At 34.5% G+C, this 17,280-nt stretch overlaps 1 protein-coding gene across 12 annotated transcripts in view; it reads left to right on the plus strand.

The window, feature by feature from the left end:
* The window catches only part of SHOC2 (SHOC2 leucine rich repeat scaffold protein), an 85,035-nt gene extending 68,178 nt beyond the window's left edge, over positions 1–16,857 (plus strand). For all 12 annotated transcript variants that reach the window (XM_060404459.1, XM_060404460.1, XM_004020195.5 and 9 more), the window contains 6 exons: positions 3,764–3,894; positions 6,834–7,022; positions 10,108–10,230; positions 12,456–12,593; positions 13,134–13,251; positions 14,738–16,857. In XM_060404459.1, coding sequence (XP_060260442.1) covers positions 3,764–3,894; positions 6,834–7,022; positions 10,108–10,230; positions 12,456–12,593; positions 13,134–13,251; positions 14,738–14,946 — 908 coding nt within the window. In that variant the 3' untranslated portion in view covers positions 14,947–16,857. The remainder of the gene's footprint in view (positions 1–3,763; positions 3,895–6,833; positions 7,023–10,107; positions 10,231–12,455; positions 12,594–13,133; positions 13,252–14,737) is intronic.
* The last annotated feature ends 423 nt before the right edge of the window (positions 16,858–17,280 follow it).

Below are 17,280 nucleotides of genomic sequence, written 5' to 3' on the forward strand. Positions count from 1 at the left end.
CTGGATCAGGGTTGATAAAATTCACAAAAAATGATTACTTGATAAGGAGCCAGTTGAGTTTGATTCTAGCTCTGCCATTAAGTCACTTCATGTGTCTTACGCTAAAGTCCATGCTGAGTACTCTCAGATGGTTCTTATTGGTGTGCTTGGGTATCTTTTTTATCTCTTGTCCTTTTTTTTGGGGGGGGGGGTTGACTATCTGAAACTTCAAACCACCATGCTCTGTTTCTCCACAGCTTAGCTCATAAGCTCATATCCTCACTGTATGGAGAAAATGAGCCTCACAGTCCAAACATCTTACCTCTGTGTTAATATAAAGCTTCTCCATGATGTAAACTATTCATTCAATAAAAGGATGGTATAAAGATATCACAGTTTTTAAAATTAAACTGACTTCAGAATTACAGAATTTTTCTTTATCAGAAGAACATTTTCAAATTAAAAAATTATGGGAAATTCTAGATAAGTTCAAAGAAAAAATTTAATCTATTTCTATCATGTAGAGATAACTTAAACTCTTTGCATGTGTATGTAATCATACAGATCATACAAAACACATGATTTTGTTATCTGACTTTTTTCATTTAATGTCATAACAGTCTTTCATATGTTAAAAGTTTTTTGTAGAATAATTTTAATAGGTACAGAATATAGCAGACTATAGTAGTATCATAGAATAAAATTATCTTTTGAGTATCTATTTCATATCAGTCATTGTACTAAGTATCTTACACACATTGTATTTAATTATTAGAGCAACCCTGTCAGATATTTGACATTATCCTCACATTATGGGTGAGGAGACTTAGTTAAGTAACTTACCCAGGGACACGTAGATATAGAATATCCTTTGTTTTTGCTATTACACTGTGATGTCTTCAATCTAAATAATTATGCATCAATTTTGAACATAAAGGTTGTCCCCATTTTTTGTTATTAGAAACTTGACTATAATTTCATCATAAAGCAGATTATTTTTTGCCAGCCCAACTTCCAAGTAATATTTGTATCATATTTAATGTTATAGTGGAGAAAGGAATGGCTGCCTACTCCAGTATTCTTGCCTGGAGAATTCCATGGGCAGAGGACCTGGTGGGCTACAATCCATGGGGTCGTAGAGAGTCAGACACGACTGAGCAACTAACACTACAATGTCATAGTTCACTGATAGAAATAATAATGTTCTTGTACTTACTTTTAATCTCTGAATTCTCTGGAACTTTGGAAATTGATCCAGTTCTCTGCTTGTTTCCCCCCACCTCCAAAATTGATACATATCCCTGGAGTGTCATTAGAAAGACACTAGTGAAGCATCCTTATTTAATTTAGGAAGCCCTGTAAAGACAAAGTTAATTTTGTCTTTTCTAAGTGGTTGTTTTTACTGTTGCTTTTTAATTCAGTTTTCTGCCTGTTGGAATCTTAATTAATCATAACTAGTGAACTCTTGACCCAGTTTCCAAACACTGTTATAAGAACGTAATGAAAATGAGTATACCATACCTCTGAAATAGTTCTAATTGCAGGAATTGAAATGATTGCTAAGGTTTTTTTGCACTGTAGTTGGCTAGACTTATGGTATATAGACTTATCAGAGTATTTTTTATATCAGTAACTATTAAAAATGTAAAGGGTAAAAATTAGCTCCATTTAGGCATTTCTTACAACTTTGATCACTATTTTCTTCAGCAAGAGCTGCTGCTGCTGCTAAGTCGCTTCAGTTGCTTCCGACTCTGTGCGACCCCATAGATGGCAGCCCACCAGGCTCCACCGTCCCTGGGATTCTCCAGGCAAGAACACTGGAGTGGGTTGCCATTTCCTTCTCCAACGCATAAAAGTGAAAAGTGAAAATGAAGTCGCTTAGTCGTGTCCGACTCTTAGCGACCCCATGGACTGCAGCCTACTAGGCTGAAAAGATGCAAATGAATATAACTAGATGAGGAATATGAGACAAGGTGACTGCTCTGCTAGGTTTAAGGCTTAACTTATTCTGTAGGCTAATACATGTTTTCTGTAAGTATTGGAGTAGTGTTGTATCTAAGAAAGTTATTCATATAATGATTTTCTGAAAAATAGTCAAAGCAGAAATTTGAAGAAATTGACAAACATCAAGACAGTTACTGAAAGCTGAAAGGCACCAAAATATTTATCTCCAAAATGTTGTGTGACACAGGCATCCACTTCTATACAGACCTGCTTTGGAGATACTGTCGATTCCATCTCAGACCACTTCAACAAAGCAACTATCAGAGTAAAGTGTCACATACATTTTTTTGTTTGCCAGTGTATATAAAAGTTATGTTATACAGTACTGTAGTCTATTAAGTGTGCAGTACCATTTTGTCTAAAAACTACGCATGCCTTAATTAAAAATACTTCATTGATAAAGTATCATTCAGGTTATAGAGTAGCTCTTTTGATTTCTTTCAGTTATTTCTGGCTTTTGATTTAAAGTGAAAGACGTGCAATTCTAACTTTGACTTGGTTAGAAGTCACTGTAGGGTCATTATTGGCTTAATTTCAATATTGTTGTATTTCAGGGGAAAGGGAGAGAGACAGGGAAGCAACTGTTTGGTGGAGCATAAAGAATATACATAGCATTTATCAGTTAGGTTCACCATCTTAAATAAGTGCAGTTCATGGCACCCCAAAACAATTACACTAGTAACATCCAAGATCACTGATCATAGATCTCCAAAACAAGTATAATAATAACATAAAAGTTTGAAATATAGTGAGAATTACTAAAATGTGACACAGAGACATTAAGTGAACAAATGCTTTTGTGAAAATTGGCACAAGTAGATTTGTTCAAAGTAGGATTGCCACAAACCTTTGATATGTAAACACACAATATCAGTGAAGCACAGTAAAGAAAAGTATAATAAAATGAGGTATCCTTTTAATTTCTAATACTGGTAATACTGTTGAGTTTAAAACTAGAGGCTAGCATTTAACCTAGCCCAACTAAAAAGGTTATAGCAACAATTGCATTGTTGAGTCAGAAATTAACCAGCCATGACAAAAAAAAATACATTGAACTAAATTCTCATTATTCTTATCTTTTTTGGTATCAAATGAATTTATACTATTTTGAAAATTAAATTTGATTTAAACCTGTGATAGCAGATATCATCATATTCATCCATGTAGCTTATATGTAGCTTACCATGGGTCTTGGCTATAGAAGTATAAAATGTCTTCTTCTCTGCTCTGCTTATTTTAGGTATTCAATAGTGACTAATATGCTCAGCTGAATATGCTTAGATAATAAGAGAGACTATAGCTTTCACTTTTGTTCATAAAAAATGATTTTGAGACATTTTTAACCATCAAGTCAACTTTTTAGAGAAATTTTGGATTGTTTATATTTAAACTCATGAAAAATATTGAACCTTTCTGATCTCACAAAATAATTGTACATCTTGTATTTTAAGTAATTATCCTTTATTACTTTGATGTTATTCAACTGGGCCTTGTCTAAAGGTTAAATATTTTATTTAAGTGTGCCAATACTTTCAATAATTGATTTTAAAAATTGACTTGTAGCCGTGTACTTCATTATTTCTCTAAGATGGTGGACACAAAAGTGGCTTCAGTTTCATCCTAATTGGTAGAGTGTAGTGTGTCGTTTCTTGGTACAAAAAGTTAAGGATCTTGCTGAAATAGTACTTGAAAGTAATTCATAAATATTGCTTGATAGCCTGGGAGAGTGACAGGCTTATCAGATTTTTAAAAAAATTCCTTTTTTTTTTAATGTTCATAGGAAATCTGTCCAGTTTAAGTCGTCTTGGTCTGAGATATAACAGACTGTCAGCAATACCCAGATCATTGGCAAAATGCAGTGCACTTGAAGAATTAAATTTAGAGAACAATAACATTTCTACTTTACCAGAGGTAAGAAGTGAATTACGAGTCTGTAAGATAATGAAGGGAAGATTACTCAGTCTTTACAGCTTGGTAAATAATCTAATGATTGAGTTTGCTTAAATAATGGGTATGCTGTGGATACATATCCCATCGCTGAGATAAAAAAATTCCAAAAAAGAAAGAGTAGGTATGTTTTAGCATACCCAGCAACTAGTAAGTTTGCTTGTAGTTATTCAAGCATATTTTACTGTAGTATTCTAACATGAGTAGAATTGCGGACTTAATGGATTGACTGAACTTTGCAAAGTTTTTTTTTCTAATAATTAAAAATACCTTGTATAGTTTCTAGTCTGGACCAGTTCACTAAAACTACTGTGACAGTATCTCACCTGTGGCAAAAGAGCACTATTGTTAGTAGTAAGTAGTAGTTTGGGATCAGGAATAGAATCCACAGATTGTAAGCCCTGACAGCTAGACTGTTTGGGTTTTTAAATTTCTGTGATAATGGTAATTCTTCACTTGAAAATGGGTGAAGTTCTACTGTTTAATGTTATCCTCTTTTCTAACAGTGATTCATATCCCATAATAAGGCAAATAATTAATACATTAATTAGATCTTGTTGGCATTCTTTTAGGGTGTGATTTACGAGTTTAAGTAAGACTGACCACTTTTACAATGTCATTATGTCTAAATGTAAAGACTAGGTATATACCAAGTTTCACCTAGTGAGAAATTTTAATATATATATCTAGTCATATTGTCACTGAAGGGAAACATAATTATTGGGTATCTTAGGATAAAGACATGTGCTGAGTACTTTCATATAACTTTGTGACTGAAATAAGTCAGGATTTATTTTTGATAGGAGAATTGTAAAGAAGACAGCTCTCTTCAGTCTGTCTATGGAAGAAGGGGTGTGTGTGTATATTTAAACATACCCATTTCCAGATAGAGAACTATGGATGAAATCCTTGATAGGCCTTGTTCAAACATTGGAAAGCATTAAGTTTTATTTAAAAGTAGTCTATGTGCTTTGGAAGTAGCATATTCTTAATGCAAATATGTAATTATCTGCATTTATAATAACAAGAAAAACAATAAAAACCATTAAACAGCACTTAGATATTCAGGCTGGCAAGAAAAATCGGGAAAGTGGTTTTCAAAGGGGGCTCATTATATTGCTGAAATCGGAGCTGGCAAAATCACTATATACTTTTCCATTTGAAGACTGTCTGAAAATGGACTAATTTTAATGGATACCTAAAGATGAAAGGAGAAGGAACTTAATAAATTTAGGCACATACACTCAAGGCATAAGGCTGGAAGCTTTACATGTATTATTTCATTTATATCTTCACCGTAATCCTACTGATTATTGGAGTGGTCTCATCAAATAGAGAAATAAGACTTGAGAAGTCATGTTTTTGGCCAAATTTGTCACCCTGAAATATTTTTTTCTGGGGATATAGTGAGAGATATATTGATTAATTAATTCACTGAAGCTTACAAGGCTGGTAAGTAGAAGATCTAAGATGGGAACCCAGATATGTTTGACTCTGCACCAACGGTCAGCAACCTCAAAGCTTCACAGTATGACCTTAGAATGGAAAGGTTAGAGAACTGCCTTACAGCAATCCAAAATGTTCTCTGCTTCTCTGAGTATTTAAAATGGTTTTTCATCCTTTAAGATTTGACTCACTTTCAACTGTCTTCTGCTTTTCCAGTTATTCCAGTATTTCTCCTTTTCTTTGAATTTAAATAAAGAAGTGACTTATAAAGTTACTTATATATATATTTATTTATTTAAAAAATCTCTACTACAATCTATAAAACATGACATCATTCTCTTACAAATGAATAGAACAAAGGTTCAGAGAGATAACTTGCTCAAAGTAACGAACAACTAAAAGATGGGGCCAGGATCTAAAACTTTTATAGCCTGAACCAGTGTTTCTCAAACATTAATGAACGTACAAATCACCTGGAAATCCTAAGATTCATATTACGATTCTGTAGAGGTGGGGTCTAAGAGTCCACATTTCTAACAGGCTCTCTGGGGATACGGATGCTGCTCTTCCTTAAACCAGACTTTGAATAGCAAGAGCCTATTCTGTATAATTTATTATTGATTTTATAGAGTTGTGTATTATTTTCTTTTTCCTATCTGTGTGCTTTATTTCTTGAAATGGAATTTAGTCTTCCTGATGGTAGAGATCCTTTTATAATACTAAACACCTAGTACTATGGTTACATGGTGGGGGATTGAAGTAAGAGGGAATATGGGGTTATGTGCTAAGTGAATACTTGTTTGATAGATGTATATTCCCTCAGAAATTTACAGTATGGAAAAGCAATGTATTATATAATATAAAAAAAAGTATTGTTACCTTCTGAATTTAATATTCCTAAAAGGAACATCTAAATTACTAAATGATACCTTATTCTGTGTCAGGTATTATATTAATCTTAATAATAATTTAGAGATAGATACTTAACCAAGACTTGGATAGCACTGATTACACAGCAGGTGATGGAGTTAGGACTCAGACCCAGGACTGTCTGATACCAGTCCTCTGTAAGGTCCTGTATGAGAGGCCTCAAACTGGCCATTCGTGAAACACCTCTTACACACAGATACATTATCTTTACCCTGTAGAGTATTTTAAATAAAGCCAAAGAATAAAAGGAGATTTAATATCAGTAAATGAATTACCTGTTTATTCCTAAATTCTGAAAATCTGACTACATTGGCTGCACATCCCTGCAAGGTAACAATTAGCTAGAGCTGAGTAGTGAGTGACTTTCCTTCTGGATGAGGCATTACAGAACCGGCCCAACCAGCTCTGTCATTTGTTACCTGCAAGACTCTCCCAGGCATTTGTTTGGTACTGCTGCTCTATGTTCTACAGAGTAAGTGTTGTTATAGTTCTAATTCTTCTGCTTATTTCATTTTTGTTTTTAACAGAGTCTTTTATCAAGTCTTGTGAAACTGAATAGTTTGACCTTAGCTAGAAATTGCTTTCAGTTATATCCAGTAGGTGGTCCATCTCAATTTTCCACTATCTATTCCCTCAACATGGAACACAATCGAATCAACAAAATCCCATTTGGAATTTTCTCCAGAGCAAAAGTATTAAGTAAGCTGAATATGAAGGTAAGCCTCTATTTGTATTAGGGGAAAATAACTACTTTAACTAGTACTTTTAGTGGGCAGTTGTTTCTTCCTGATGCTGTGCTCATTTTTTAATTGCATTGTTTGGGTTTTTCTTTTTTACTGTTCAGTTGCAGGGGTTCTTTATATATTTTGGATGTAAATGCTTTGTCAGTTATATGATTTGCAAATATTTTCTCCCAGTGGGTGATTTTTAGTTTCTTGTTGCTTATCTATATTCTCTACCATGAATGAATCACATTTGTAGTAAGGAAAATAAATTTTATTGCAAAAGGAATAAAGAAATGAAAAATGGCTTGTCCAGCGATTTAATTTGTAGTGAACAAACTTTTTTAATTGACTTCCTACTTTTGCATTCCAGTCCCCTATAATGAAGAGGACATCTTTTTTTGGGTGTTAGTTGTAAAAGATCTTGTAGGTCTTCATAAAACGGTTCAACTTCAGCTTCTTCAGCATTACTGGTTGGGGCATAGACTTGGAATGCAAAAGTAAGAAGTCCTGTTACCCTGGAGTAACAGGCAAATTTGGCCTTGGAATACAGAATGAAGCAGGGCAAAGGCTAATAAGAGTTTTGCCAAGAGAACGCACTGGTCATAGCAGACACCCTCTTCCAACAACACAAGAGAAGACTCTACACATGGACATCACCAGATGGTCAACACCAATATCAGATTGGTTATATTCTTTGCAGCCAAAGATGGAGAAGCTCTATACAGTCAGCAAAAACAAGACTGGGAGCTGACTGTGGCTCAGGTCATGAACTCCTTATTGCCAAATTCAGACTTAAATTAAAGAAAGGAGGGAAAACCACTAGACCATTCAGGTATGACCTAAATCAAATCCCTTATGACTATACAGTGGAAGTGAGAAATGGATTTAAGGGACTAGATCTGATAGAGTGCCTGAAGAACTATGGACAGAGGTTCGTGACATTGTACAGGAGACAGGGATCAAGACCATCCCCAAGAAAAAGAAATGTGAAAAAGCAAGATGGCTGTCTGGGGAGGCCTTACAAATAGCTGTGAAAAGAAGAGAAGTGAAAAGCAAAGGAGAAAAGGAAAGATATACCCATGTGAATGCAGAGTTCCAAAGAATAGCAAGAAGAGATAAGAAAGCCTTCCTCAGTGATCAGTGCAAAGAAATAGAGGAAAATAATAGAATGGGAAAGACTAGAGATCTCTTCAAGAAAATTAGAGATACCAAGGGAACATTTCATGCAAAGATGGGCTCGATAAAGGGCAGAAATGGTAGGGACCTAACAGAAGCAGAAGATATTAAGAAGAGGTGGCAAGAATCATTTTGTACAGAAGAACTGTACAAAAAAGATCTTCACAACCAAGATAATCACGATGGTGTGATCACTCACACTCAGCTAGAGCCAGACATCCTGGAATGTAAAGTCAAGTGGGCCTTAGAAAGCATTACTATGAACAAAGCTAGTGGAGGTGATGGAATTCCAGTTGAGCTATTTCAAATCCTGAAAGATGATGCTGTGAAAGTGCTGCACTCAGTATGCCAGGAAATTTGGAAGACTCAGCAGTGGCCACAGGACTGGAAAAGGTCAGTTTTCATTCCAATCCCAAAGAAAGGCAATGCCAAAGAATGCTCAAACTACCACACAGTTGCACTCATCTCACACGTTAGTAAGGTAATGTTCAAAATTCTCCAGGCCAGGCTTCAGCAGTACGCGAACCATGAACTTCCTGATGTTCAAGCTGGTTTTAGAAAAGGCAGAGGAACCAGAGATCAAATTGCCAACATCTCCTGGATCATGGAAAAAGCAAGAGAGTTCCAGAAAAACATCTATTTCTGCTTTATTGACTATGCCAAAGCCTTTGACTGTGTGGATCACAACAAACTGTGGAAAATTCTGAAAGAGATCGAAATACCAGACCACCTGACCTGCCTCTTGGGAAACCTGTATGCAGGTCAGGAAGCACCAGTTAGAACTAGACATGGAACAACAGACTGGTTCCAAATAGGAAAAAGAGTTTGTCAAGGCTGTATATTGCCACCCTGCTTATTTAACTTACATACAAAGTACATCATGAGAAATGCTGGGCTGGAGGAAGCACAAGCTGGAATCAAGATTGCTGGGAGAAATATCAATAACCTCAGATATGCAGATGATACCACCCTTATGGCAGAAAGTAAAGAGCTAAAGAGCCTCTTGATGAAAATGAAAGTGGAGAGTGAAAAAGTTGGCTTAAAGCTCATCATTCAGAAAACTAAGATCATGGCATCTGGTCACATCACTTCATGGCAGATAGATAGGGAAACAGTAGAAACAGTGGCTGACTTTATTTTTTTGGGCTCCCAAATCACTGCAGATGGTGATTGTAGCCATGAAATTAAACAACGCTTACTCCTTGGAAGGAAAGTTAGGACCAACCTAGACAACATATTAAACAGCAGAGACATTACTTTGTCAACAAAGGTCCATCTAGTCAAGGCTGTGGTTTTTCCAGTGGTCCTGTATGGATGTGAGAGTTGGATTATGAAGAAACCTGAGCGCTGAAGAATTGATGCTTTTGAACTGTGTTGTTGGAGAAGACTCTTGAGAGTCCCTTGGACATCAAGGCGATCCAACCAGTCTATCCTAAAGGAGATTAGTCCTAGGTGTTCATTGGAAGGACTGGTGTTGAAGCTGAAACTCCAGTACTTTGGCCAACTGATGTGAAGAACTGACTACATGGAAAAGACCCTGATGCTGGGAACGATTGAAGGCAGGAGGAGAAGGAGACGACAGAGCATGAGATGGTTGGATGGCATCACCTACTTGATAGGCATCATTTTGAGCTCCAGGGTTGGTGATGGACAGGGAAGCCTGACGTGCTGTAGCCCATGGTGTCATGAAAATTGGACACGACTTAGTGACTGAACTTAACTGTGTGGAAAATTTTGGAGGCTGAGTTTTTTTTTTTTCCTTTTTTTTTTCTTTCTATATTAAGATATTTTAAAAAAGGAATGTCGTTTCTCTGTTTAAGAATTCTCTTTCTATAGGGAGTTACATATGGAGCTTTGTTTTTGTGGTTTTACCTTGAATGCTTCATTTTATCTCTGTCAGGACAATCAGTTGACATCACTTCCCTTGGATTTTGGAACTTGGACCAGTATGGTAGAATTGAATTTAGCTACCAATCAGCTCACAAAGATCCCTGAGGATGTGTCTGGTCTTGTTTCTCTTGAGGTGAGTATAAAAGAGCATTTAGAACTCATTAGACTTTTCCACAGTTAGCTCACTCATGAAGTTTCCAATTAAACAGTTTCATAATTGAAGATCATAATTAGAAATGTTAGTGCTCTCAGGATTTCCCTAGCAGTGCAGTGGTTCAGACTCCTTGCTCCCAATGCAGAGGGTATGGATTATCAAATCCCTGGTTGGAGAACTAAGGTCCTGTATGCCACGTGAAATGGTCATAAATAAATAGTCCAGATTCAGTCAATTAAAAAAAGAAATGTAGTGCTCTCTTAAACATGCAGCTGTATTAGGATGATGAGGTGTTGACTTTATCTGGGCTCAATGCTTTTGAATTACTCTTGCCCACTAAAAGTTGGTCGGTTTGAATACTATAAAGTATCTTTGAAAGAAAGGGTCTGTAAAGCGCAGCATCTTTTGTATTTTTTTTCTTAACTCTGTTTCTAAGAATGCTATACCATTGTCCTCTAAAATAATTCTGGGTTCCTCATATTGGCATTCAGTACCCTTCATATAATTCTGACCTACTTTTTCATCCTAATTACCCACCTCCTCTTATTTACTAACTGAATTGATTGGTTTCTTTGTTGGCAACGTGTGCATATTTCTAGCTCTGTACCTTTATTGTTCCCAATATCTAGAATGCTCTTTTCTCATCCCCTTAAAATTTTTCTTTTAAAATTATTTCTCACAATTAAAGATCCGTGCAGTCTGTGGAGTTGCAAATACTCAGATACAATTTAGCAACTGAACAACAACAAAGATCTATCTTCCTGTTACTTCCTCAGGCAAAGATTTCTCCTGCCTCTGAGTCCCTAGCATTTTCACTCTTTTAATGAAAAAACTTACTAATAGTAAAATGTCTAAAATTGTCCTCATGTTTTTTAAAAAATTCTAATTTTTCTATTCTTTTATTATTGTATTTAATAAGGTGAAAAAGTATGATGTACTGGCTAATAGCAAGAATTTTGAAGCCAAATAGATCTGGGTACAATTCTACTTTTAACTATATATGGATTTAATGTACCCAAGCTTCAGTTTCCTCAGCTGGGGAAAGTAATGGGGATAGTAATATATTCCTCATAGAATTGTGCTAGTGCTAATGAAGTCGCTCAGTTGTGTCTGACTCTTTGTGACCCTGTGGACTGTAGCCTGGCACGTTCCTCCATCCATGGGATTTTCCAGGCAAGAATATTGGAGTGGGTTGCCATTTCCTTCTCCACATAAAATTGTAATTAGGACTAAATGCAATAATGCACATTTTTCATTTAATATGTGGTGTTAGTAGTAAAGAATCCATCTGCCAGTGCAAGAGACATAGGGGACACGGGTTCAATCCCTGGATTGGGGAGATACCCTGGAGGAGGGCATGGCAACCCATTCCGGTATTCTTGCCTGGAGACTCCATGGACAAAGGAGCTTGGGGGGTTGCAGTCCAGTGGGTCACAAAAAGTCTGATACAACTGAAGCAATTTAGCATGCAGGCATGCATGCAAATAGTAGTAAACTCAGTGATAGCTACTATTTTCTTGGTCTTATTGAATATATTTACTTCATTGTGTGTAGTATAACTTTGGAAGAAATAAGTGGGCATAAAAATTTAGCTAGAACCTTACTTAGATCTTTCCATTAGTACTCTTCTCACTATCCCCATACTCAGTATTGTTTCCCTACCTAACCTCCCTCCACTATAACTTCTCTGAGAATGAAGACTTGTATCTTCTTCAACCTTTTTTCCCCTCCTTATTCAAGATACTGTAGGATGCCCTGCAATGTAATAAATTTACTACCAATAACTAGTGGATTGATATAGGCAGTTTAGAAGTCAGTTGTTATTACCTTAAATGATGGTTTGCTTGTAAGGAGTTTTGAATAAATAATTGGTTTCCTATTAGATAGATATTTGTAACTATTCAGTATCAAAATACCATTATCTGTATGAATCTTAGTGTGAGTAGTTAATAATTTTCATATTTTTTGTAATTTAGTTTAAATTCTTTCCTTTTGCTTTCATTAGTTTTGACTTAAACTATTTTGTTTCCAGTAACTATGGTAATTTTTTTTTAGAATAGTAAGTTTAATGTCTTGTTATATAGTTAGATATTACCCTTAATATTCACTGTTTAGAAAATTAACATTGCTTAATTTTAAGGCACACAATGATAATATATTTCTGTTTTGTGAGTTGTCAAACATTATCAATAATTTCTCTTTAGGTTTTAATATTATCAAACAATCTTCTAAAGAAGCTTCCTCATGGCCTTGGAAACCTTAGGAAGTTAAGAGAATTGGATCTAGAGGAGAACAAATTAGAATCCTTGCCAAATGAAATTGCTTATCTTAAGGATTTGCAGGTAAAACATTCTGATGATTTTATAGGTATATAATTAAAGTTTGGGGGATGCATTCCAAATTGTACGTTTTTTTATTCTTGGACCAAATAGATTTTCCTGTTAGAACTGAATTTTATGTTCATGTAACCTAGCTGCTTTTGTCTTCCTAACAAATGATAGTGTTTGAAAGAAAAACTTATTTAGTGATTTTAATATAATATGTAGCTCAGACGGTAAAGAATCTCCCTGCTATGCAGGAGACTCAGGTTCAATATCTGGGTTGGGAAGATCCTCTGGAGAAAGGAATACAACCCACTCCAGTATTCTTGCCTGGAGAATCCCATGGACAGAGAATCCTCGAGGGCTACAGTCTGTGGGGTTGCAGAGAGTCAGACACGACTGAGTGACTAGTATTACACTACTACTGTATAATATTAGTCAATCTAATTTCCTTGTAAATTTTTCTTGCTGGTTTAGTATATGTAGTTTTAAAAAAATTTACATTAGTTATAGTTATAGGAAACATACATGTAACTGTCTTTTATTTTGTTAACCTTTTAGAAATTAGTCTTGACAAACAACCAACTGACCACTCTTCCCAGAGGCATTGGTCACCTTACCAATCTTACACATCTAGGCCTTGGAGAGAACCTACTTACTCATCTTCCTGAGGAAATTGGTATGAACCCTTTGGATATTTGACTGTGTACTAATAACATGCTTTTATTAGTTATTAGAACATGTATTCAAGCAGTGTTTCAGATGAATAAAACAAATCTACTATTTTTGTCAACTTAAATTACATGCATCAAGCTAAAGATTTTTTTTATAGAGCACTAGTAGTAGTAGTAGTTGGTTAGTTTTTATTAGGTTTTCTCATGGGGAATTGAGTTTAACATAATATTTGAGAATGTTTTAGCATACTTGTATTTCAGTAGATTTAACGTTAATTTGGAGGAGTTCTTTTTCTTCCAAATTTAAAAATTACACAAGCTTGAATTAAATTAGTTTCTTATGCCAAAAGAACTTTCCCTTGTGAGGTTTTAGGATTGATATTAATATTTGATTAATGTTAATATTTGAGAGTTACTTTAGAATTTTCCAAGTGTTTTCATATCCATTATTTCATACTGTCAATATGAACACCTTGAATTTTACACAGTGCAACTTGCTTCATGTTACAGAGAGTTTTAATCAGTTACAGTCACATAGTACTAAAATTAGTAATCCCATTTGTTATTCTCTCATCTATACCATGCTGTTTCAGAGGCACTGTAGATTAGTGGTTAAGAATGGTTTTGGAGTACAATAGCCAATTCAAAATCTGGCTCTACTTGCTTCTGGTTTTGTTGGATTGAATAAGGTACAGAACCTCCCTAAGCTTCAAGTTCCTATCTATAAAATATGGATTCTAGTAACTTTCTGTAAGGTTGCTCTGAATAATACATAAAATCTTAATGTAAACAAATCCAATATCTAGTGACTGTTTTTTAATTAGTTTTATTATATACCACTATCAAATATTACAATTTTGAAATTTAAAAATTGGAAACTCATAAAGTAACTTTATTTACTTATTTCTAGTGTGTTTATCCAGTTGGCCATATACAATTGCTTGAGATTATGAGTATCCTAAGATGGTCTAAGGAAAAATTTTAAAAGATTATATAAATTGACTTTTGCCTTACTGGCAAATATATAATAACTCTCTTAGCAAAAGATTTATACAAAGTAACAAAACCTTTCACTTGAGAAATTTATTACTAAGAGAGATTATCACATTTTCTTCAACATGAGAGTAATTATAGGCACTTACTTTGATTATATAATTTTTGGAGTTTAAAATACATGAATGCCAAGCTATCCTGAACAGAGTCTCTGGAGACATAGTATATATTTTTTCAAAGAAACTGAGCTTGAAAACCAAACATAAAGGAAGAGATTTTTATTGGAATAGCATGTGGCCTGGATATCACTTTTTAAAATTCTCTTGTTTATTTGATTAAGAAGGAAAGTTTGAGATCCATGGTTGTAGAGAGTTTTAAAACTAAAAGAGAGTAAAAGGCACTGTGTGTTCAGTATGCATGATAACCCAGGATAAGGATCATGCTCAGTTGAGCTTTTTAAATAATAGCTAATTTTTTAAAAATTATTTTTTATAACAGGTACACTGGAGAATCTAGAAGAACTGTATTTGAATGACAACCCCAACCTGCATAGCCTTCCCTTTGAGCTGGCTCTTTGCAGCAAGCTTTCAATCATGAGTATTGAGAACTGTCCACTCAGCCATCTTCCACCTCAGATTGTTGCTGGGGGTCCTTCTTTCATCATTCAGTTCCTAAAGATGCAGGGTCCATATCGTGCCATGGTCTGATACAAATCTGCTGGTCCCACACACTGTTCGAAAATAGACTGCCATTAATGTTTCATATCTATATCTGTATCTATTTATGTAGATATTGATATATTTGGCAGATTTATAAAGACTATGTTTATGTGTTTCTGCTAATAGAGGAATCATAGCCATTTAGATTTTTTTAAATTCTGTACAAAAAGCTTATATAAGTTTTCTTTGCTGAACTTGATGGATGTTTTTCTGTTGTATAATATGATATGCCAGTTTGCTTAAAACATTTGCCAACAAATTATGAAATTATTAAATTTAAGGGCCAGAGGTAGTATAGTTAGATATACTTTTTCTTAGCAAAAATTCTGGGCAAGCAATTTTGTTGGAACTTTTCATATATATTTTCCCCTTACCAGTTGTCGGATCTTTTTTTAGTATTATAGGCCCTGAAGGTAGAATTTTTCTTTTAACTTATTTTGAAATTTGAGATTTGAATTTTATATATTGTTTACAGTCAGAGTAAATCACTGGATTTTTTTTTTTTTTGGTTTTGATTTGCTCTGTTTTGATCAGCAAAATCTTGTTTATATCCTCTGCTAAAGAATTTGCATCAGCTGATTTAAATATTAAAAGATATCTGCTTGTTGAAACAACTGGCAAAGTGAAAAGATAACAGTCAAAAAATTTTGAATTCCTTTAATTGTGTTTCTCTGATCAATTGTGAAGCAAAATGTCTGAAGTAAGTCTTTGGGTTGGGGGAAAGTATTGATACCTTTTCTAGTATAAATATCTTTTCTGAAGCTTAGGGGAACAGAATCTTGTAGTGCAAAGGAGTTTTCATTCCTGAAAGTCGCAGATCCACAGAGACTAACAGAATAATTTGGCAAAAAAAGAAAAAGATACATGTAAACACACACAAACACATTCTATATATGTATATACAATGCTATATAGATATGTATTTATTATATCATAAACTACGATTGGTAACTTTAAGGATTTCTCCCTAGCCTTGTACAATGAAATGAATGTTTTTCTTTGAACACTGCAATATGTATGTTTCAAGGTTATTTAACAGTGTACTATGGTTTTATATCTTGACTTGCCTTGTACATCTTTCAGTTCTGGAATATCTGCGTCTAAGCACAATATCTTCACACTGTGCTATATTGCTGCTGAATTAAATGCACTTTTCCCCACAAATGGGGCACTGGCTTCAAACAATTCAGTTCAGTACCATTGATTTCAGTCTCATCTTTCCTTTTTTGGTAGTTGTTAATACAGTTACAGAAAAGAGCACATTGCATAAAAGTCATTGATAGTTCAGTGGAAGTTCTGTGAGATATGCATGTGCTATTTGGTATATTTTCTTTTGCTTTACTGCTTTTAAGGCTAGCAGTATTGTAAATGTGTGCCCCTTATTACAGTACTCTTACTTTTGATAGTGTTGGTCTAAGTCAGTTTAATTACTGAAGAGACACAGAGCAAGTGCATTCTAGATATACCATCCTAAAAAACACTTCCCATATAAGGAATAACTATTATGTATAATTACATGTTGCTGCTTGGTTTTCTTTTTTTTTTTCTATTTAGATGGGCATTGTAACTTAAATAAAACCATTTTTGAAGTGAGGTTATAACATTAAGATGGAAATTTGGAATGTTGTTTTGCTTTTCCTGGCACTCAAAATCAGGACTAAGTTTGAAGTTGAACCTATCTGTAGTCGTAATTGGCAATTTTTTAAGGAGCAACTAAGAAATGGAAGGCAGGTAAAGATATAAAACCGTAGAATGCTTAAATGTGCTGTAAAACTATTGTAGATGTCACTGGATTTTACCAGGTAATAGCCTTTCTTCTATTTTTTTTTCCATCTACTGTGGCTTTTCAGTTAAAATTGTGTTTATAAAAGGAATTTGTTTATTACAGCTCTACCTGAAGCTTGTGTGTATGTGTGGTTTTTATAAAAATCTCATATCAAAGTGTGTTTATATCTTAAGATAATGGAACTTGAACTTTAAAGGCAGTAACCGAATGTCTTTTTTTTTTAATGGGTATTCTTTCTTAAAAATGAAAATAGATACAGTTTTTGAAATATTTTTGTTCCCCTATATTCATTTATGTTAGTTTATAACAGAAATGCAAGGTGATCACAACCCTACATGTAGAAGTCACAGACAAACCATCTATAGCTAAGGAATTACAATTTTTTTAAGATGCATAAAGTATGTCACATGAATGGCTGTCACCGTGGAGAGCTTGTGGATTTCATTACTTCTAACATGAAGCTAAAATGGACTCTTAATTTCCCAATTATCCTTGTGCAGTCAGGATATTTAATATTTAAATAGTTTGAATATAAT

This window comes from Ovis aries, chromosome 22, assembly GCF_016772045.2.
Source record: "Ovis aries strain OAR_USU_Benz2616 breed Rambouillet chromosome 22, ARS-UI_Ramb_v3.0, whole genome shotgun sequence".
NCBI lineage: Eukaryota > Metazoa > Chordata > Mammalia > Artiodactyla > Bovidae > Ovis > Ovis aries.